Source organism: Dermacentor silvarum, chromosome 1, assembly GCF_013339745.2.
Source record: "Dermacentor silvarum isolate Dsil-2018 chromosome 1, BIME_Dsil_1.4, whole genome shotgun sequence".
Classification (NCBI taxonomy): Eukaryota; Metazoa; Arthropoda; class Arachnida; order Ixodida; family Ixodidae; genus Dermacentor; species Dermacentor silvarum.
In genome coordinates this window covers 91,781,093-91,802,677 of record NC_051154.1, presented here as the reverse complement: position 1 = coordinate 91,802,677, position 21,585 = coordinate 91,781,093, and the positions used below count along the sequence as shown (strand labels likewise).

Genomic DNA, 21,585 nt, shown 5'->3' with positions numbered 1-21,585 from the left:
AATAGCACTGACTGCTAAGCTTGCAACTGCCTTACCTGCAGCTGTTTTTGCATATATGCAGCTGTTTTTGCATATATATATATATATATATATATATATATATATAGTGTGTGTGTATCACATATATGTGTCAACTGGAATAATAGTGCATGCCTGCAAATTTATAGATATACAGAAGTGTTACCTGCCATGTTGGCTCAGTGGCCATAGCATGGTGCTGCTAAGCACGAGGTTGCAGGTTCAATTCCTGGCTGCATTGTGATGGCGACGGAATGCAAAAAAAAAAAAAAAATTAATAATTTTGTATTGGTGTTTTGGTACACGTCAAAGAACCTCAGGTGGCCAAAATTATCCTGATCACTCCACGACAGCATCCCTCATAGCCCACTGTGCAGCTTCAGTACGTTGAACCCCACAGTTTAATTAACACAGAACATGTTACATTTGGTGTGCGCAGGTTTTTGTGCAATATTTGTAATGATTGCTGTTTGGGAATGCTAGAAAGTATTAAATGCGGTTAAATGTACCCTCTTCCATGAATGTCAAGTTGATGTATGTTTTCTCATCCCCTCCTTTCTTGTAGCACTAGTAGCTTGCTTATTTTGGTATCTTAAATTTTGTGCACATGCTTCGTGGTACTTATATAAGTTTTCAAGTCATTACTTCATTATCTTGCTCAAAGCTGCATGTTCACTTACTTCTCTGGGTTTTACCAGCTGTGTGGAATCTCAATGGTATGTATTATGAGACATAGGTAGGGGGTGTTCAAAGATCAATATTTCCAAACCGAATTGAATACAGATATTTGAGAAAAGCGACCTTGAATTATTGAATCAATTACTGAATATTTTCTTACTTATAAACAAAGTGTAGTATTGTGTATTCCTTGTTTACATTATTTGACGCATGTAATGCTGTTCAGAACTGTGCGTCCGGTCCACTGAGGAACTTACAATGAGAAACAACTGAAAGGTGATCGTATGTGATGCATCATCTCATAACGAAACATGAGCAGCACACACCAGATGTCAAAGGAGCAAAGTGTAATATCACCGAACATTTTTTAATGGATGCAAACAAGGGGAGATTTGGCAAATTAAGCGTCAGTCAGTCACGTGACATGGCGCATTAAAGGGGTCCTGAAACACTTGTCTAACTAATCGTAGAATGGCCCCACTATTAAATGACGTCATCTCACAAATCTCATGCTGCAAAAATTTTCTAATCCTTCAACTCTAAGAGTTATCGCACCGATACGAGACTTTCTCTCTCTCTCTCTTCGTCTCCGCTAGTGCGCTGGAAGCTACACAACGGAGTAGCCAAGAGAGCAAAGTCCCAGCCAAAATGTTTGTCTACGGCGCCCCATGGTGTCCATAGACTACGCTATGCAGCACGCAGCTGCCATCTCAGAGGCAACGCGCAGTGCAAAGATGAAATGGTTTTTCTGTCTTCTTGTGATCGCAGACATGTAAAATTTTCATTTATTTAACTCAAAATAAGCAATTGTTTTACTGAGAATGCTCTCGTGATCACAAAATCAGCCAATAGCATTGGTGGGCCAGCTGCTTTTGGTGACGCTGCAGGACAGCATTGCAGAAGCAGAGGCTAGTGATTTTTTGCCGTTTTTGACATGAGATTGTAAATTCCCTGCTGCATGCAGTGCAGTAATATTTGGCTCACATATTCACAGCAGCCTCTACGACAGATCGGCAAGGTTTTCTTACTATGTTCAAAAAAGTGTTTCAGGGCCCCTTTAAAGGTCAACTGCAACGAAATTTGACTTTGGCAAAGTTGTGCTACTGAAGCAATCTTGAGAAACCTGCAGGGTGGCCAATTGATTATCGTTAGCATCCTTGAAACATAAGCAGAGGACCTGTGCACCTGGTCGTTAGCGGATATGACGCAAGTCCCAACATGTCGCCTCCGAGATTTTTCTGCGTGCCGCGGACGCAGCCTGATCTCGGAGGTCATGCCAGGTCGAGCAGCCGCACGCTCTCGCTCATGCATCACTTCCGGCAAGTGACAGTGACGGCGTTTTTATTAATTTTGTTATCAAAAACGTCTATTTTCATGAGGTTTTCGTACCGCATCTACTCGTATTTCAAATGTAAAATTTTGCACGGAAGCTGCTCTACATCTACACTATCTGAAACTAGGCTTTTTAAAAAACGCTGTCCACAATTTCATTGCAGTTGGTTGTTGAGCCATTGTGCTGTCATAGCAGGTGGCAATATTCCTCCCACCGGCTTGTTTTCCACCTCTCATGGATGGGCCATTGCAAGTAGTGAGCTGCATAATTGTTTTCACTTCAGGGCTTTATTCATGTTCAGGCCACACATACATATGCAAGGTTACACACATATATGCATAGAAGAGTACATAGGAGCATTAGCATGCACAACGGGGCCGATAATATGTGTACCCAGTGCCCAACTGATGCACACAGTAGCTAGTAGCATGGAAAAACGTAACTGCTTTTTGCAAGCTCAGCCACATCCTGTGCTTTTGAAGTGAACTGTGCAGTAATTCTAGTGATAATGTGTCGGCGTCTGGCGTACATCTGTCATTTTCAGGCAAGCAATTGTATATTTACACATAAATAAGCGTTAAGTTACGATGGGCTGAAAAGATGTGCAATAAATTAAGTATGAAATATGATTGCTGTTGTGTTTCACTCCGTTTTAGCATCGACTTAGCGCGAGAGGTTTTGTCTTATCAGGTGCGCAAGTCATTGCTGTTTGAAAAAAAAAAAATTCTTAAAATGGTTCACCTTGAACGAGTCAGCTTAATTTAGTGCGATCACCACGAGAAATCGTATCACCGGGTGCAGCTTCAGACCTTTTAGGTTTAGAACTCTGGGTACCCCCTTTTTGGTACTGCCATGGAAAAACCTTGCAAACGTGTGCTACAGCCAATTTACAGACAGCAAAGGATCGTATAGTGCATTTAACGTCGCACCAGCGTGTTAGTATAACACTGCTGCATTCGTTGACCTCGACCAAGCTGGCGGCAACCGCCACTTAATGCCAGGTTCATGCATAGCGCGTACAGCGAGTCGATTACTAGCCCTGACAGGAAGTGTCCACCGCTGCAAGTTAATTTTAATTAAGTCTTCGTTATGGTTTCGTTATGACAACGTCTGATAGCCCACATAAAGTTTGCATAATTTTTTATTGGCGTCGTGTGCATATTTTCTTAGCTTACCCCCCCTCCCTTCTTCTATGTACATGTCCGCGTTCTTGAGCGGGCTGGGGCGTTTCGTCGCCATCAGAACTTTAAAGCTGCCTCATGACCAAGTTTGAATATCTGACAGCACCGGCGCATAAGGTTTTCTGATCAAAGTAGCCAAAAAAGAATATGAAACTCTGCGACCTGCACAAGAAAAGTAGAAATATTAAGATAAAGTAATTAAGTAGAAAAATGCAGAGCGCAAACATTAGGGAAGAGTGCACGCCTCAATTTCTGTTTGCAGTCTCGTAGGGTGCAAGCAATTTCACCTGTTCGCGGCTTCCCCGTCCCGAAAACTTACGCAGCAAGCTGTATAGTTGGTGATGTAACTGCAATAAACGCTCAACCATACATAGGCGGGAAAGTGTTAACGTGGTGTCAAAGTCGAACTAGCATGCAAAATACTGTTTAAAGAGTTATGGCAAGCCAAGTTCAACACATGCATAATGCTCACAGAGCAGATATTTGTTGCACAGCCACGTGCATAAAACGACATCATTCCATGACGACTGTTGGTGTGAAGCATGAATATATCACACATGGTTGATGAACTGTGGTTTTCGTCCCCACTGAGTCTGTAAAGCAGAATGTATCGTGGAATTGATCGCCTTAGCTGTACTCTCAGGTGCCTGGATGGCGAACAACTGTGTACAAATCCCTACAGCAACTATACTTGATTTCGCGTCTTTAGGAATGTAATGTGGTGGCGTAACGTCGTGCAATGTTGTCTTTGTCACATGTAGCATTACAGACAATGTCCATCGCACTGTGTCTTGTGCGTGCTGGAATCTCGTCACTGCGTTCGGCATGGCTTGGGTGTTCACTTGTTGTTCACGCACTGTCCGGGTAGTTGGTAAAACATCAGGTTGGGTTTGCAGGTGAGTCCTTCGGCACAGGTACCTCCGTGATTCCAGTAGCCACCGCACTCTTCGCCAGGTCCCTAAATTATTAATTGAAAAAAAAAAAATGTTGATTGCTCTCGGCTACATATATCTTCACGCTGTGCGTGTTTTACTCTTTCGTGCATTTTTGCTATGACAATACAGAAAAGGTTCTAGAAAGCGGACAAAATGAAGAAAAAGCTCATCAGCAGTACGCGTATTAGGTGAAAGTTATAAATATTGTGCATATATATTGCACAATATTGCAATATGTGCTGCCCCCCCCCCCCCTCTTTTTTTCTTTAAAGCAGGTGTGATCACGTATATATGTTTCTGCGTTATGCTACATAATGTACGAAATGAAAGTTAAGCGAAATTTCTTTCAAGAACGCGCTGATTTAAAAGCACTACACGAAGAAACAAGACGGAAACAGAAGTGGACAGGACAAAGCATGTTTCCGTCATTTCTTCGTGTAGTGCTTTTAAGTGAGCGCATTCTTAAAATAAATCAGAATGAACCAACTTTTTATTGCTCTGTTAAGCAAAATTTCGCAGCGATAAGAAAATGTCGGAGACGCGGCAAGTTGCACTGTATACAGCCTTGATCAACAAACCGAAGCTCCAAGCTCATCTGCTATTGCTGTTTACGAAAGTAAAGAAAGAAATGACATAGAGCGAGAAGGTCCGCCGGCACCCGTAACGGCATTGCTGTATTCGGACACTTGAGCTATCCGCCGGTGAGTGTAAAGACTGGCAATTAATTGCAATAGGTAACAGTACACGGAAGGGAAAAATTGGAATAAACAAAAAACCGAAAAAGATGGAGGCAGCGGCAACTTTTATGAGTAACCGGCTTCGAGGTTGATTAAGGGGGCAAATGCACACAGGAGCTCACCGTCCAAGCGTTAGACAAGTGTGATTTTGACTGGAAATTATGGGAACGAGGTCATCCCTTAACATCTGCAACGCGGTTTCATCGCAACAGAAACGAGCGAGCGACGCTGTGGTTGTTCAGAGCTGTAATGTGAAGCTTTAAGTCAAGCGCACTTGTACTGTATTTATAGCCGACTGTCCGGTGCAGTAGGAATGTGTAACTTTGATGGCTGCGCGCTGAACAGCGCAGCTCTTGGATGTACGGTTTAAGGGGGGGCGCGGCTTTCGCATCGCGAAAAATGGCTAAAAAATCGATTTTTTGAAATTTTCAGTTTCTGTAACTCTTATTCTATCTGATTCCGAAATATCATCACTGAAAACCAAGTAGAAGTGCTCTAAAAAAATTGTTTTATCAGCCAAGGTGCCGAAAAATTGCGCGGAAATCGCGAAAGAACGGCGTTTTTCAAGCCACGATATCTCCGGAACGGCGCAGCCGAGCGCCGCCATCTTGGTCTCGTTGGAAAGCGCATTTCTCCGTCTTCAAATCTGCCGCTTCAGCTATCTCCTCCATACAGAAACAAGCACACAAAAAGCAAATGATTGAAGGTCGTGCCGGAGCCACCGATTGGCCGCGCCCGCCACGTGACTCCAGCGCGGTTCGCCATTGGTCCGGTGCTCGCTCTGTGATGGCGTCGTCTGCTCCATTTGTTGCGGTCACCTCGCGAGCTCCGGTGACGCGACCGAGCTTCGGGCACGGAATGCTCGGACACGCGGCTAAGCCTATCGCGCGTAGGCGTCTCCGACTCGGCGATGAAGCACATCGCGCGCGGACTTCTCGGATCCTTGCCTAAGCATTTCGTGCGTTGGCGCCTCCGACTGCGCGACTAAGCAAATCGAGCGTCGACTCCTCAAGCCCGCGGCTATGCATTTCGCGCGTCGGCACATCGCTCAACAAAGGTCGACTCCTCGGACCCGCGGCTACGCACTTCGCGCGTCGGCACCGCGAGCGTCGACTCCTTGAGCCCGCGGTTAGGCATTTCGCGCGTCGGCACCTCGGACTGTGCGACTAAGCTACTCGAGCATCGACTCCTCGAGCCCGCGGCTTGGTATTTCGCGCGTCAGCACATCGCTCATCGAGTGTCGACTCCTCGGACCCGCGGCTAGGCACTTCGCGCGTCGGCACCTCGAGCGTCGACTTCTCGAGCCCGCGGCTAGGCATTTCGCGTGTCGGCACATCGCTCATGGAGTGTCGACACCTCGAGCGTCTATTCCTCGGACCCGCGGCTAGACATTTCGCGCGTCGGCACCTCGGACTGCGCGATTGAGCTTACCGAGCGTTCGGACCCGCGACCAGGCATTTCGCGCATCGGCACCTCGGACTGCGCGACTAAGCTCGTCGAACGTCTATTCCGCGGACCCGCGACCAGGCATTTCGCACATCGGCACCTCGGACCCGCGACTTAGCACATCGCGCGCCGACTCTGTTATCGTAATGCCACGATATCTCGTAACAATACCTATCATACCACCCCTTCATAAAGAGAACCTCATCATGAGCTCTGTTCACTAGGCCACTTGGGCTGGCACAAACACCTGGCTGCAGAAGTGAGGCATGATACAAAAGTACAGGCTGGAAAGCACCTAGCAGCTGCATTGCTGCCTCTCTATTAGTGGCTCTCCTAACATCCACAGCCATTGTCAATGGAAGATGATTCAGAAGGCTGCTGAGAGCCTTCATTCAGTAACATGGTCGATTCTACCAAAAGAAAACAATGCCTCACTGACTGCACTAGAGGCTGCTATCAATGAGGCAGTCTGCAGATACAACGCTAGAACTACTGTATATTTATGCCCACATAGTTCTGCACCTCACTTGGTTTGAAACCCAGGCACCATGCTCTTTGTAGAGCAGCAGTAAAGAATGCCATACAAACATGAAAAAGGCAGAACGAAGGCTCAGTAGACCAGAGGCCACATGTCCAAGAAGCCCCACGTCACAAAAAACATCAAAGATTACAACTTTGGTGCGTTTTAGAGAACTGAAGAGAAGGTGCAACTTTGAGAGCCGTTTTCTCAAAACTGTTTTTTCGCCTTTCTGCTCAGTTTCTGGAGCTGATTTCTTCGTTACCGTTTAGCCTATTTTGATTCTGTCTTTTTTTTTTTTTTGTCACGTTCCTTGGACTACTGTGCAGGTCGAGACAGTCTCGCATTTTTATGTTCACTTTTTATAAATTTATGGCGTGGCTATTCGTTCACCCCGAAAGAGTGCTTGGTGTGAAGGTAACTTGAAAAATGACTATATAAAAAATTTGCGTTGCGAAAAAAAAAAAAAAGTAAGACTGTCACGACCTTCAGCACGCATTGAGCTATGCAGTCAATACTCAACGAGCCTTCCATCATGTTTTTTAAGCTCCCCAGGCCCTCCAGAAAGTTCAAGAGAGAAAAATTCTGCTCAATAAAATGTTCTCAAAGTATCACTCTGAAACTTTCATGGAAGTATCAGGGAGACATTCTAAACATTTGTGCCAATTTTCATCAAAATCCATGAAGAAATCAGGAAGTTGATTTTCAAAGCCACGTCCCCCCTTAATAGACGAACAACGGGGGCTTTCATGAGATCTACTCATTTTGATTTTAAATATACTTTTTTTTTTCCGCCGTGAAACTTTCGGTTAGCACGATTATGCAGTGTTTGTTGCCAAGAGAATGTCTGAAAGCGAACCGTATACGGGCAATGCATCTATTGTTTGAGTGTGGAAATTCGCAGCCACCTCAAAGTCAGGCTTGCCCCCCTTTTCACGACACGTGTGAGAGGCTTCAAAACAGCAGTGGAGCAAACTCACGACTTGAAGCCCTGCCTGCGAATTTGTTTCGTAAGGCCTCCGCTTACGCGTGTTCGCCTCATGCATTTTTTGTGTTTTTTTTTTTTTTTTTTCCTCTGTCCCGCGGTGACGTAAAAGGGTGCACTCACGCTGGCGCAGACCCTGCAGCAGCCGCACATGTCGCTCGTGACTCCATAGGCGCAGTCTTCTTCCTCGGGGCAGTCGACCTCGACGCAGTCTGGACAGGAGGGCATCGACTCGGCCCTGGTGATTGTGGAGCGAAAGCGAAAAGAGAAGCACCGCGGTTAGCCATGCGGGCCCGGCTTGTCTTTTGCAAAGCCAGGCGATGCACGGGTGCGCTTTACAAGTATCCGCTTGTGCTTTACGCGGCATAAAGCGAGCCGGCATATGAATAGGATAAGACGCACGCTTGAGCATGTGCCTCTTTGGGGACCGCCGTTGCGGCGCAGCGACCGAGACACCCGCTGTTTGCCAGGAGAGTGAGCGCGAACTCGCGTGTCGGCGACTTTAAGGAGAGCCCGGGATAAGCATGACCGTAAGCGCACGGGGGCCGACGATCAACGCGGCTCATTGATTCTATGGAGTACCTCCTTCGCATGCAGCGTTAATGCAGCCCATGCACTAGAGTCCAGCGTGTGCTCACGGGCGTAGTGCACTTACTGGGACTTAAAGGAACCACTGTGTTCGCTTGAACTAAGAGGTTCATTGTTAGAGAAGAACTTTGCTTGCGTGCCTCGCTTATTTCGTCATGTCCGTGTTCACCGCGCCGTTTCCTGGCACGTGCAGAGGTTACGTTTGCAAAGGTGCGGCAGGTGGCTTATGTTTTTAGCGTGCTGGGGTGATTGAAGTATACTATACGTGACTGCTTAACCGATGATGGCTCATGTAGGGGGTATACTATGAAGTGTGTGAAAGCTCTTGGAAACACGAATAAATGTAATCTCGCTTTCGAAAGCCTGTGGAGCGTTCGCGTGTATTGCAGGAAAGGCCGCGCTCGGTGACACACGGACTAGCTGTATGAAACGGAAGGGGGGGGGGGGGGGGGGGTACTATAGTGTAATGCATCGCACGATTTCCGCATTTGTTCCCTGAAATCGTTAGCGAGTTAATAAAAAGGAAATCAGTGTCGATTTAGCGGTAAATGCGGCAAGAAATGCGTTAGCATTACGTCGCACCTCTTTGAGGTCTCGTATCCATGATTATTGTATATATAGGTATTTTTTACCCTTTGGCACTCCTAATGCTTACGCATTAAAAAATAAAGCCTACACAACGAGGCGTCAATATGGCAATGCGTCAATATGGAAATTTTCGCCCTTACAGGCGAAAATTGCATCTTTTTTCCCTCTAGAGCTGCTTCAGTTGAATTCAACGCAAAGCCGTCGAGCGCGCTGTTGGTCCACCTTGAATTTAAGAGTGAATGAATAAATGCAAGACAATGATAGAGTATTTTTGGTAATCAGGAAAATTCGACCTCAAGCCACCTCCTGAATTGTAAGAACAATGTGAAAAGAGCACTGAAGGCTGAAGGTGCACGTTGGACTGGTGGGGCTCGACGCATGGGGGAGGGGGGGGGGGGTAACTGGGCCTCAGGGGGAGTTAGAACCCCCCCCCCCCCCCGCCGTCGGTGCGCCACTGACCTGAACCACATGTTTTACAGATTACACGTGGAGGACGATTGTGCTTGCAGATAACAATCCATTGTCAAAAACTGTGCATGCGATTTTTTTTTTTTTTACTATCAGCTGGTGTCAGTACCATAGAGCTTAGTGCGTTCTACATTGGTCTTTATACCTGATCTGGCGCATATATAAGGAGCCTGACGTGATTCAATTGAGCAAAGCAATACGAGAACAACAAAAATCGTATGGCACAGTGGAGTATTTAATATGAGGCATTGTTCTCTGCTGACAGACGTTTTAGTTTTTATATTCTGGTTGTACAAATACAAAGGTAGGTTATGGCACCCGAGCTGGTTAACACATCAAACATTTGATCGTATAGCAAGCGACCGTCAAAGCACCACCTACGCGTTACGCGCCACGAAAGCGCTGCTGGTATTTCTGAGGTCCACAGGCCTTAAAATATTTTGTGGATATCTCTATTGTGCATCTGTGTACGTGTCTGTGACTATGTGCTATTTGTGTGTTTAACATAACAAAACACGATGGGAAACGAATTGATACGCTTGATGCTAGACTTCGAAAATTAATATGATTTCGATAACGTGTAAATGTTTGGCGAATACATATGCTGCCTTTTAATGAAATGAGGGTGCGAACTGAAACAAACCAGACCACCTTGAACATGCCTAGCTGCCGTTTCATTATATAACTCCGCGAAATGAATAAAAACTCCTGTGCTGCCTGAATTCGTAAATCGGCAAAATACGCGGGCAACGTTTGGAGCGCTTTGATCCAGACATGCAGACATACGAGCCGCATCGGCACTTATGCAAATGATTAGATCCGAAGCATGATAAAACGTTTTGTCATACGCGGACGGCGATGACAGAACGTGAGATCCTACCAGTCAGCTCACTACAAACAAGCTCGTCAGCTTGGTTCCGCATTTGTTGCCCAATAAAAGTAAGTGGCATGAGCTTCACTGCAAAGTTAGAGCAAGCTATAGTCGGGGGTATAATATGACTATGCAGTGGTGGACTCCAGCGGTCTCGTTGGGGCCACACTTGGAGCACGTGCTTTCTGGGCAATTTGTGCCATCAGTGCCTTCGCCGGACGTACGCTGCGCTCCAAGATCGGCCAACTGGAGCCTACCATGCGACGAAACACAATAAAAAAAGTGCACAGGGGTACTCACAGTGCAATGAAGCCGAGGAAGAGCAGAGCGAGGCACCAGGTCCTGTTCATGATGGCGTCGAAGCTTCTGGGCAGAGGTGCCAGCGTGTGGATGCGGTACACTAATTAGCCCAACTGGTTTCCGCGCGGCTCTTATATGCGATCGAGATTTGGCGGGCTGTTTGCCGCAGGAAGTGGCATATCCGTCCGCCACGGGATGTCCGCACCCCTCCCCACCATTACTGGTTACTCGCACCGAGTTCTACACCCGCAGTCTCTTTCCTGGCAAGTGACATTTCTTTCCGAGGAGTAAAGCCCCACGATTGCCGCGACCAGCCCTCCATTGCCTCGCCATGGCTTGCGTTAAGACGTGCTGGCTGACGTGCAGTCCTTGATTAGGCCGGGTTTGTCCCGGACGCGCAGATGCCTTCGAGGTTGTGTTACAGTTGACTACGGCAGACACTGGAAACGTAACACCGTACGCTGCTGCTCACTCGTTGTGACGTATGCATCTGCGTGAGACCGTGAGCGCGAGCAGGAAGCAACAACCAAGCCTCGCCCCACGCAAGCAAGGAAGCAAACGCACCCCCCCCTCTCTCTCTCTCTCTCTCTCACACACACACACACACACACACACCACACACACACACACACACACACACACACACACACACACACACACACACACACACACACACACACACACCACACACACACACACACACACACACACACACACACACACACACACACACACCACACACCACACACACACACACACACACACACACACACACACACACACACACACACACACACACACACACACACACACAAACAAACAAACAAACAAACCGCTTTCCCACCATATTTCTACCGCCTCAACCCGCACCACGAAAAACAAAGAATAAGAACTGCTAATTTGCTTAACTGGAGCGTTATATCTATGATATATATTAAAATGGCTGAGATGTTTGGTCATACGTAGCGCGCGAAAGTTCACCACGACGCGAAATGATTCGGAACGAGACGAAAGAATCATAAAAGCGCCTCCTCGTTAGGCTGCGATGTTGCAACACCCGCTCTTCTATCTGGCCCAATCTTTTCCGCCGTAGAGAAACTCGATATGGCCTGTTTGAGCTATATTTATCAGCTGTTTGCTGTGCAACGACTCTGAAAGCAGCGGGAGAGGTCAGTTTAGTAGGTCCTGTTCGTCGTTCGCGGCTCGCGCGACGCGTATTTCGCGCGGTGCATCGCCTCCCTTGCGGCACTGTCTTGGCTGTGACTTTCAATCAGTGTGCGACAGGGAGAATATAAATATTGTGAAGCCCACCGTAAGTGGTGCAGACTTCTTGCTTAGAGTTCACTTTTTTTTACTGTTAATTTTATATCAAGCTTTGACAAATTGCATCAAAATCAAGTTTACGACCAATGTGTTATTCGGATAGATTAACCGAAAATCTGGAGCTCCAATGTTAACCCGGGGGCTACGCGCTCCCGCAAGGTAATCACGCCAGAACGTCTTTCTCACTTTGCAGTTTGATCAGACCGGAAAAGAAAGAATGCGCGAATATGCATATATATATATATATATATATATATATATATATATATATATATATATATATAGCTGCCCATCAGTTATTATTATTATTATTATTATTATTATTATTGTTATAAGCCTTTTTATAAGCGTAGACTTTGTCGATAGGACTCAATGAAATGAAAATTCATTAACGTGTATCACGTGTTAGCAGCTCGCGATGGTGGCCTGTGCCGTACATTTTTTCGATAGAAAGTATTTAACTGAGCCGTTGGACATAAAGATAGGCTGCAGAAATGTACAAAGCAAACTTTATTTCAATGTTGGAACACTCGTCGGTATACTGCACAATACAGTTCCGCGACTTGGTTCACAGTGTGGCAGAGTACGTATAGGTTACAACTGCCATCGAACACATCATTGCGGACTGCGATGTATCATTGAAGTCTTTGGAATATCTGGCGCAATATTCATTTCACTGCTGCTATAATGGTTACTCATGTAGGCGGTCACCACACATGTCTTTTGTTGTCCGACAGCACTAATGTGTGCGGTAGCTCACTGTGTGTAGCGCGGCAATGCACCATGAGCTCGACACATGTGCGTTGTCCGGCGGCTTCCTTCAAGCTGCAGCCGTGTGTGCGCAGAGCGCTTATTAAGCCACACTGGACGGCAGCGGCTCGCCGGCCTGGCCGTAGCAATAGCGCTTCTTCTTGGAGCCCAGCCTGGCCGTACCGGAGGCTGCCGCGCCGGCACCGTCCGGGACGGTCGCGTGCCTAGCCGCCTTGCCCTTGGCCAAGGTCCGGTGCAGCGTCTCGAGCTCTCGGTTGAATAGCATCTTGTGGTTCTGGGCGAGCATGTACTCCCAGGCCTTGTAGGCCTCGGCCTCGTCCGCCTGCTCGTCGTCGATGTCGGTGGTGATGCGGAAGTGGACGCTCTTTCCGGGGCCCCCCGCGGCCACTGCCGCCGACGCCTGCTGCAGGCCGATGGCGATGACGCAGGTGCCGCCGTCGCTGACGAGCGACGCGACGGCCTGGTTGAGCCGCTTGGCGGCCGCCATCGGGTTGGGGGCGTCCAGGGCCTCGGCGAGTGCCGCCTCGGGTGCCAGAGCGTCGCCCAGCGCGGCCGTCGAGAGCACCACGAGTCGGTCGTCCGGGCGCAGCGTCACGTGCCGGATGCTGGGCGACGGCAGCTCGCACGGAGGCGGCCCTCGCGCCGTCGACGGCCACGACGAGCTGGCGTGCGTCTGGAAGCCTTCCTGCAGCGCGTCCCAGTGGCACAATCAATGAGTCTAGGCGGCATTGCACGGCGTTATTTGCGCAGACTTGCTGTCGAACAAGCTACGAACAAGCTTGTTCAACTGCAAATCAGTTGCAGAAAGATATCGATTAACAAAGATCTTTATTCAAGCAACACAGACACGCACGCACGCACAAATCTCAGTTACTCTAACTTCAGTGAGGCCGACTGCGATTTCACCGTTGTTTGAGCGATTTATGGCAATCACCGAGGTTATAGGTAAATTCAGGTTCTTATTTCGTGCTCCAGCAACCACCAAATCGCTGGGCCATTTTCTGCGATTCGAAAGCAGCACTACAAACTCTGCAGTTTGCCCTACGTCACGGGTTACACGAACAGCTAGTGTACGAAATAAGACAAGCTCATCACCACGCGATTGAGAAAGGACACGACATCGTATTTCAGTGGTTGCCGAGCCACTGCGGAATTGTTGGCAACGACAGCGCCGATGAAGCTGCAAGCTCGGCTCATCAAAAACATCAGCGAGTACCTATACCACTCTCAAGAACGGACGCTGCGCGGCAACTTCAATCACTTGCTTGCCACATCACACTTCAAAGATGGAATTCACCAGGTTTCAGGCAACTCACGCTTCCATTCTCTCGACCCTAAATTGCGACTTCCCCTGCCACTTGGACTCTCCCGTGGTGAAGCAACTTTACTGTGTCGCGTGTGGTTGGGCGTCGCATTTACAAATTCCTATTCATTCGTAATAGGAATGACTAACAGTGCGGCATGCAATTTGTGCGGCTGCGATGAGACGCTAGAGCACCTTCTGTGTCATTGCCCAGCTTTTGACGCTCAACGACGGATTCTTCAAGCTCAACTCAGCATGTTAGATAGCAGAGTGCGGTCAGAGGAAAAGATTCTGGGACCATGGCCTACGCATTCCTGCATGCGAAAGGCCACAAAAGCTCTTCTTCAGTTCTTGAAGGAGACTGGACTATATAAGCGCTTGTGACAGTGGACCTTCCTCTGCGACTGACTGTGTGAATAACTGACTCTTTATGTGTTTTTTTTTTCGTATTCTCGCTCCTTATTTATTCTTCCCCTTTCCCTCTCCCCAAGCGTAGGGTAGCCAACCGGGCACGTCCTTGGTTAACCTCCCTATATATATATACCTTTCCCTTCTCGTTCTCTCTCTCTCTCTCTTATTTCTGAGGTTTTACGTGCCAAAACCAGTTCTCATTATGAGTCACGCCGTAGTGGCGGACTCCGGATTAATTTTGACCACCTGGGGTTGCTTAACGTGCACTGCAACGCAAGCGCACTGGCGTTTTTGCATTTCGCCTCCATCGAAATGCGGCCGCCGCTGCCGGGACTCGATCCCGCGATCTCGTGTTCAGCAGCGCAACGCCTTGGCCGATTGAGCCACCGTGGCGGGTGGTAAATTCAAGTTAAACAGTTACGCATGTAAATTGGAAGCAATTCGTGCTGAATAACGCGACTGATCAAGGCAGATGATGAACGCGTGCCTTAACCCTAATAAGTAATCCTTGTAAACGGGAAGATTTTCTCATAAAAAAGCGAAACTGTTTTCTCAAAGCTCCTTTTTTCTTTTTCTTCTTTTGCTATCGTTGCTGCGGCACATGACGGCCAGAGCGGACAATTTTTCGTAAGGTTTGCTTTTTAGGCTCGGCGGCTGCTACACTAGTTTTCTTGAATGCGGCCTATATAGGTTGTCCCAGCTATCACGCAGCACGATTTTTAAAAAAAAAGATGAAAGGCGTTACGCGAAGCAAACCTAGTGTATATTGTTTCCAGTACAGTGGAGTTGCCGCCAGTAATTTTTTCGTTACTGAGATTTAATTAGGTAAATATAATTAATTAACTCGAGAAGTGCTGTCCTAATTATCAAAGTGTCAATGAGAAAGTTGTATAGCAACATGAAAAACTCCCGATACAGCTTTCTGTTGCTCAATACGGGCTACATAAATGTGTTTTTCCGAGTGTGAAAGGAGCCCGCGAATACACGCGAAGTCCCTCGAGCGGCCAGTCGCGCGGCAATTCTGCGCGTATTCGCGGGCTTCTTTCACACTCGGAAGAACGCATTTATGTAGCACGTATTAGAGCACTGCACGGGCCGATTTTTGCAGCCCGGGCCCGGCCCGGGCCCGTTTTTACATTGGGCGGCCCGCCCGAGCCCGATCAAAACTTTTATGGCGAGACCCGGGCCCGGCCCGGGCCCGGAAATAATCTACGTTACCCGCCCGGCCCGGCCCGCCACCCCTTTACCTTAGGCCCGAGCCCGGCCCGAGCCCGGCTCGAAACCGGCCCGAACCCGGCTCGAGACCGAAAAATACATGTTTTTCAGAGTTGATACGCCCGAGAATAACTCGCTGCACGTTACATGCGCACCACCAGAAAGCCCGAGCCCGGCCCGGCCCCGGGTCAAAAAGCACACGCCGTGCCCGAGCCCGGCCCGAGCCCGTGAAAAAACTGCTCTACCCGGCCCGGCCGGGCCCACGGGCCGGGCCGGGCTTTCGGGTAAGCCCGAGCCCGTGCAGTGCTCAAGCACGTATTGAGCAACAGAAAGCTGTATCGGTAGTTTTTTCATGTTGCTCTACAACTTTCTCATTGACACTTTGATAATTAGGACAGTACTTCTCGAGTTAGATAATAATTACAATTACCTAATTAAATCTCAGTAACGAAAAAATTACTGGCGGCTACCCCACCGTACTGGAAACAATACGCACTAGGTTTGTTTCGCGTAACGCCGTTCCTCTTTTTTTAAAATCGTGCTGCGTGATAGCTGCCCACCCTGTATAATAACAGCCAACGCTACATACTCCCTTTTCATTAGTTATACCAAGAGAGAGAGAGACATAAAAGGAAGGAAAGACAAGGAGGTTAGCCAGTGTAAGTACCGGCTCGCTAGTTATACCAAGGTATCTCGTAAGTAAATGAAAATTTGTTATACGAAGATTAAATACTTCAAACGTATGTACAAGTTATTCATTATAGCATTTTGTCGACATATTCACCCTCCTTTCCAGCGTACATCATACAGTGGCGCATGCACCAACTTTGGTGTTCCATGGAGAAAGACAAATTTGTGCAGCGAGCCACGGGCCCGCATTTATAAAACCGTTCGTGCGCTATATAGCGATTCGTAACTATGTGAGCTGGCCAATGCTAAACGCGAGCATATTAGCGAAGGCGACCAACCGATGACAAGCAGTTGTTACGAACGAAAAGACTTGTAGATTTCCACCACTGGGTTGATGTCTTCATCAGCACGCTGACCTTTCAAAGCCTCTTTCACTTGTTCAAACACGTGATCACGGTGCTATGATCGAAGTAGTGAAGTCTAGAATGTCAGTCAGGCGTATTTTGTGAAGATTAATTTAATTTTTTTATTATTTTCTAGGATTGTGCGAATATTCGAAATTTGGAATACGAATCGAATATCATTAGCTATTTGATTCGTATTTCGAGGCGTATTTCTATACGCGTGAGTATCAAATGCATGGTGGGCTTAGGTGCTTCAACACAATCAGTTTGGCCGGTGATTCTAAAACACCCTCGTAATGAACTGTCACAAACACGCTGAGAAAGCTCGCGTTCGCATTTTCCCTGTTTTATCGAATTCGCAGAACTATAGCGTTGATTATGATGATAAGCGTGAGTGACGCATTGATACGCCATAGTGAAGTCCAGCGTTCGCTGTGGCGGCACTACAGAGGACGCTTCAAACACGTTTCTGTAGTAGCTTTGCCAGAACTTATTTCGTGGTGAGCTTTCCGACTGCTCGAGACCCATTTTGTTGGGCTCACACGCACTAAAAAAATTCCGGGAAGAGCACTCATCATCCCCCCCCCCCCCCCCCCCCTCGCTACCGCCTACTTACTGATTTTTTTTTCTTCTTCAAGTAACACCCCCGCTCATAACTATATACAGCGGAAAGGTGCGTACAATTTTTTTTTTTTTTCAAACATCTACGCACCTGGTGTGCAGCTCTGACGCCTTCAAAGGGCTTATTTAGGGCCGACGCTGATTTTTTAAAATCAAAATAACACGCCTTGAAATGCTTATTTAGGGACGACGTACGCCATGTCCAACTGATGAATTCAGTAGGCAAGCGCTAGTAGATCTAAGGTCAGTCGAAGCATAAGGCTTTTGCACCACATTAATGCCTCGGGCCAGGCCCGCGTGCCTCAAGCGTACTTGCCTGAACTGCAGCGTCCCAGTCGTCGGCGACGCATCGTGTGCTCTGGCCGCTCGCCTCAAAAAGAATGGTCGTCTGCTTGTCGGCGTGTGCCAGCAGGCACGTGGCCCCGCCACACTGCGCGACCGTCATTAGGTACGCAGCCCCGTCGGTGTCGTCCGCGCTTACGTCTGCCGGAGCGAGGTGGCAGAGCAGGATGTTCAGCTGGTGGCAGCACGCCTTGCTGCCCAGTGCCCTGCGGAAACACATGCACAGGGTGTCTCTAGCGAACTCGCGAGCGTAATGTAACCCACCTATTGGCAGGATTCGCCACTTCTTTGTTCACCTGAGGGGTGTTGCCTCAAGCGCGTGGAGAGCCAAACATAATGACAAATTATTTACAGCCCCTAAAGATGCATTGTAGTTCTGGTTTTACAGTGGCAGCTGTTGAAAGCAATCCCAGAAAAAATATGTCCTGTATGCTCCTGTCCGAGTTCATCACTTCGGTTCCACGTGTGTTCGTGACACCAGAGTTGTGGTAGCCGGTGCATGGCAGTCGGTGGAGAACCTTTTGCTATTGCTCTATTTGGTTGTGTTCTGGCAAATGGCAACTACATTTGTCAAGCTGTAGCACTGGACTGAGGCGACCCTTATTTGCGCGCGTGTGCTCCTCAAAGCGAGTCATGTTCCAGTGTTGCTTGGTTAAATGGGTTTAGCGAAGTATAACATTTCCTTACTTGCTTTTTGTTTCACGACTGGAAAAGAGAGATGCTGGGTAGCAAACACTGTAATAAAAAGTTGCTTCAGCTTATCCCGATGCCACCCGGACATTATACAGGCGTACATGTCGGAGCTTGAACGCTTCGTGTCATCAAGATCAGACTAATGAACACTGTGACCGTTTACTTTTTCTTTAGTCTAGCACCCGCTGGTGCCCTGAACGACAATGAAAGTAGGCGAGCAGGATATATAAGTTTTAGTATAGCGTAAAGCAGCAAACGCAAAGAGTTAGCGTTAGCGTTGCGTGCACCACACTGCGCATGCTCTGTACGTAAACGGTGCTGGAGCTCTTACGTACGTACGCTATTTTCGGGATTTAGCGGTGGACGCTAACGCACGCAAGGGAAGCCTTACGTACGGCAATATGGCGGCGCCAGTCGAAGTGAGAGCTGCCCGCTTCGGATCTATATCGAGTCGTCGGCCTGCACTGTTCGGCTCATTCGTTCCCCACTAATGCTCGTGTTTGCTTTAGATTTGTGTGATGATGCTTCGACAGCGTCGTACAGGTGACAAATGGGCGTTGTTTTCGATATACGTTCTCGATTAGCGGCGCAGTAGGCTTAACGAGAGACTTTGCTCATGTTTGCTGTATCCGCCTGGAGATGGCGCCCAAGTGTATTTGGACGGTAAAGCCCCTGACGGGTGGAGACTGAGCAGGATGAGCATGATATATAAGGGAAAGGGGGACAAAGCCGACATAAACAACTACCGTCCCATAACAGTGACGTCAGTGGTTTACAGGGTGGTGATGCAGATTATAAATGACAGACTGCAGGCATGGGTGGAGAGCGAGGAGGTGCTGGGGGAACTACAAAATGGGTTCCGAGAACAAAGAAGGTTAGAAGATAATCTGTTCTCATTGACACAGTGTATTGAAATAGCAGAAAAGGAACACAGGCCCCTATGGCTTGCCTTTCTGGATATCAAGGGAGCCTATGACAGTGTAATCCAAAAGGATTTGTGGGACATACTGGGCACTCTAGAGGTGGAAGATGGAGTAAGAAATCTTTTAAAAGATATCTATAAAGTAACAGGGTGCTTATAAAACGAAAACACGCTATAGAGATACAGCAGGGGCTTAGGCAGGGGGCCCTCTGACCTCTGTTGTTCAGCTGTATTTACAAGGATTAGAGAAAAAATGAGAGAGGAGCGGACGCTTCAACCTTTCCTATTAGCAGGGAGAATGGATTAAACAGTCATTACCGGCAATATGGCGACTTGCAGAGATTAATGGCCTGTGGTAAAGAGGGAGTCTTAGGTTTGAGTTTAGTAAAGAAAAATCGGAGAGCTGCCCGCTTCGGATCTATCGAGTCGTCGGCCTGCACTGTTCGGCTCATTCGTTCCCCACTAATGCTCGTGTTTGCTTTAGATTTGTGTCGAGGGCAGGGAAGCCAGCAGCAAGATGATGCTTCGACAGCGGCATGAGGAATGTTGTACAGGAAAACTGACAAATGGGCGTTGTTTGCAGACGAAATCGATACTTTACGTTCTCGATAATTAGCGGCGCAGTAGGCTACCGAGTAACAAGGTATAGAGAACACCTTTGCTCATGTTTGCTGTATCCGCCTGGAGATGGCGCCCAAGTGTATTTGCCTTAGCGTTTTGCTTCGTTCCGCTCTTCTAAAACACTACCTTGTGCAGCGCAGTGCAGCCTTTTTTCGCGTTAGCGTTGCGTCGCACGCTAACGCTAACGCGAGCGTTTTACGCTATACTAAAACTCACTATTGTAACAGTTTAGAGGAATTTAGACGCTAAATGGTTGAACTGGCCAAGGTCAACGCTATACTATGGCTGACACAATTCTCCGAAGGCGGGCCTGTATAGTGAGAACGCTACCTGTAGGTGGAGAGTATGATGTTTTGCAGGAAGACTGCCGAAGATTCGGCTGAGCGTCGCTCCTGTCGTACGAGCTGTGCGACAGCCGCCTTTGCAGTGGAAAGCAACTGCCGCTGTGGGCTCTCCAAGATGGCCGCCAGCACCTCGGTGTGACCGCTCGGCTGAGTGCACTGGTTGATGTACAACCTGCGAGGGGCGGCACACAGTGGGCACATGTAGCACACGTTCCTAACGCATTCCGTCCTGCCGGCGTGTTATGAGATTCCAGTTCGGGATAAGCTCAATCTAGTACAAACCATATGTAGTGTTCAGTACGACATAAGCAAAATCAGGCAGAGCCCATCTCACAATGAATGTCCGCCTTAGTGCGATTAGCATTGGACCAATGTAGCGACACACCGTATTGCCAACGTCGAAACGTATATGCAGCCTGGGTTCGTTGAAGAGCGGTACATAGGTGCACAGTGCCACATATCTAGTGACCCAAGTTGGTCCGGCGGTTGGTTTCGAAGCCCTGTTCCCTCAGCACAGCCAACCCGATGCGCTACCATTCGACCATAGACTACCCAGTAACCCGGGTTCGCGGGAAAACGGTTAGAGAGCCAGACCAACCGACCGACTGTCAGCCCCCGGAAAGTGCCTTAAGCACCGTCAATGCTAATTTGTAATGCTAATCGCATTACAAATGACCCGTGATTACAGCCGACCATGCTTCTACATCCGTAAACCTGCAGTTATCTGCGAGCCTGGAGCGCATCCACACCACAAATGCGCTCAGAAAAATCAAATGAGCGCCTATACAGGTCTTTGAATGCTTGGGAGCCATGGGAGAGGTATCTTTAACGACCGAATGATCGAATTAAATTCCTATCACACACCTCTATCACACGAAAGCGTGCTACTTCAGTCAGCGTGCCGTAACTTCGTAAAAATGTGTAGTTGCATAGTTGCAACATCGACAGAAGCCGCAGCGCAATGCTGGGCAAGAACTGCCAGAATAACTTTATGTCTGACGGTTATCAGACATATTGAACAAGTATGGTAACACTCCTTAAGTGAAATAAGAAGGGTTACTTAAAGAATTAGTCTATCGCTTCACAGCGCATTATAAAACTAGCAATGACTCAAACTAAGTAGTGCGAAATCGCTCTTAACAATGTCATATTCACTTGAACGAACCCTATAATTCACTGCTCAACCACGAGAAATGCTTAGCGGTCATACTCTCCGCAAGTTTAGGTATGTGAAGTTGGTTTCGGGAGACTATGCAGTGAGAGTGGTGCTTGTACCTCGCTAACTTAAATTCTGGTCCTCTGAGGACCAGATTTCAATATATATACAGAGACAAGACTTC

The 21,585-nt window shown here is 47.9% G+C and overlaps 3 protein-coding genes across 4 annotated transcripts in view; 1 reads left to right on the top strand and 2 right to left on the bottom strand.

The window, feature by feature from the left end:
- The window catches only part of LOC119432294 (lon protease homolog 2, peroxisomal-like), a 69,838-nt gene extending 67,180 nt beyond the window's left edge, over positions 1 to 2,658 (top strand). Inside the window, exon 19 of one of the 2 annotated variants that reach the window (XM_049670857.1) lies at positions 1,293 to 2,658. In XM_049670857.1, coding sequence (XP_049526814.1) covers positions 1,293 to 1,489 — 197 coding nt within the window. In that variant the 3' untranslated portion in view covers positions 1,490 to 2,658. The remainder of the gene's footprint in view (positions 1 to 1,292) is intronic. The other variant, XM_049670864.1, reaches the window with a different exon arrangement.
- LOC119432310 (single insulin-like growth factor-binding domain protein-2) lies at positions 2,308 to 10,957 on the bottom strand. Its single transcript, XM_037699494.2, has 3 exons — positions 10,646 to 10,957; positions 7,954 to 8,068; positions 2,308 to 4,168 (listed from the first exon to the last, which is right to left on the bottom strand). Exons 1-3 carry the CDS (start codon positions 10,693 to 10,695, stop codon positions 4,049 to 4,051), a joined length of 285 nt encoding a protein of 94 aa, XP_037555422.1. The 5' UTR covers positions 10,696 to 10,957; the 3' UTR covers positions 2,308 to 4,048.
- Positions 10,958 to 12,460: 1,503 nt separating this feature from the next.
- Positions 12,461 to 21,585, bottom strand: part of LOC119432252 (PH domain leucine-rich repeat-containing protein phosphatase 1-like) — a 52,256-nt gene continuing 43,131 nt past the window's right edge. Inside the window, exons 11-13 of the mRNA XM_049670852.1 lie at positions 20,232 to 20,417; positions 17,636 to 17,871; positions 12,461 to 13,420 (exon numbers count right to left, since the gene is read on the bottom strand). Coding sequence (XP_049526809.1) covers positions 12,822 to 13,420; positions 17,636 to 17,871; positions 20,232 to 20,417 — 1,021 coding nt within the window. The 3' untranslated portion in view covers positions 12,461 to 12,821. The remainder of the gene's footprint in view (positions 13,421 to 17,635; positions 17,872 to 20,231; positions 20,418 to 21,585) is intronic.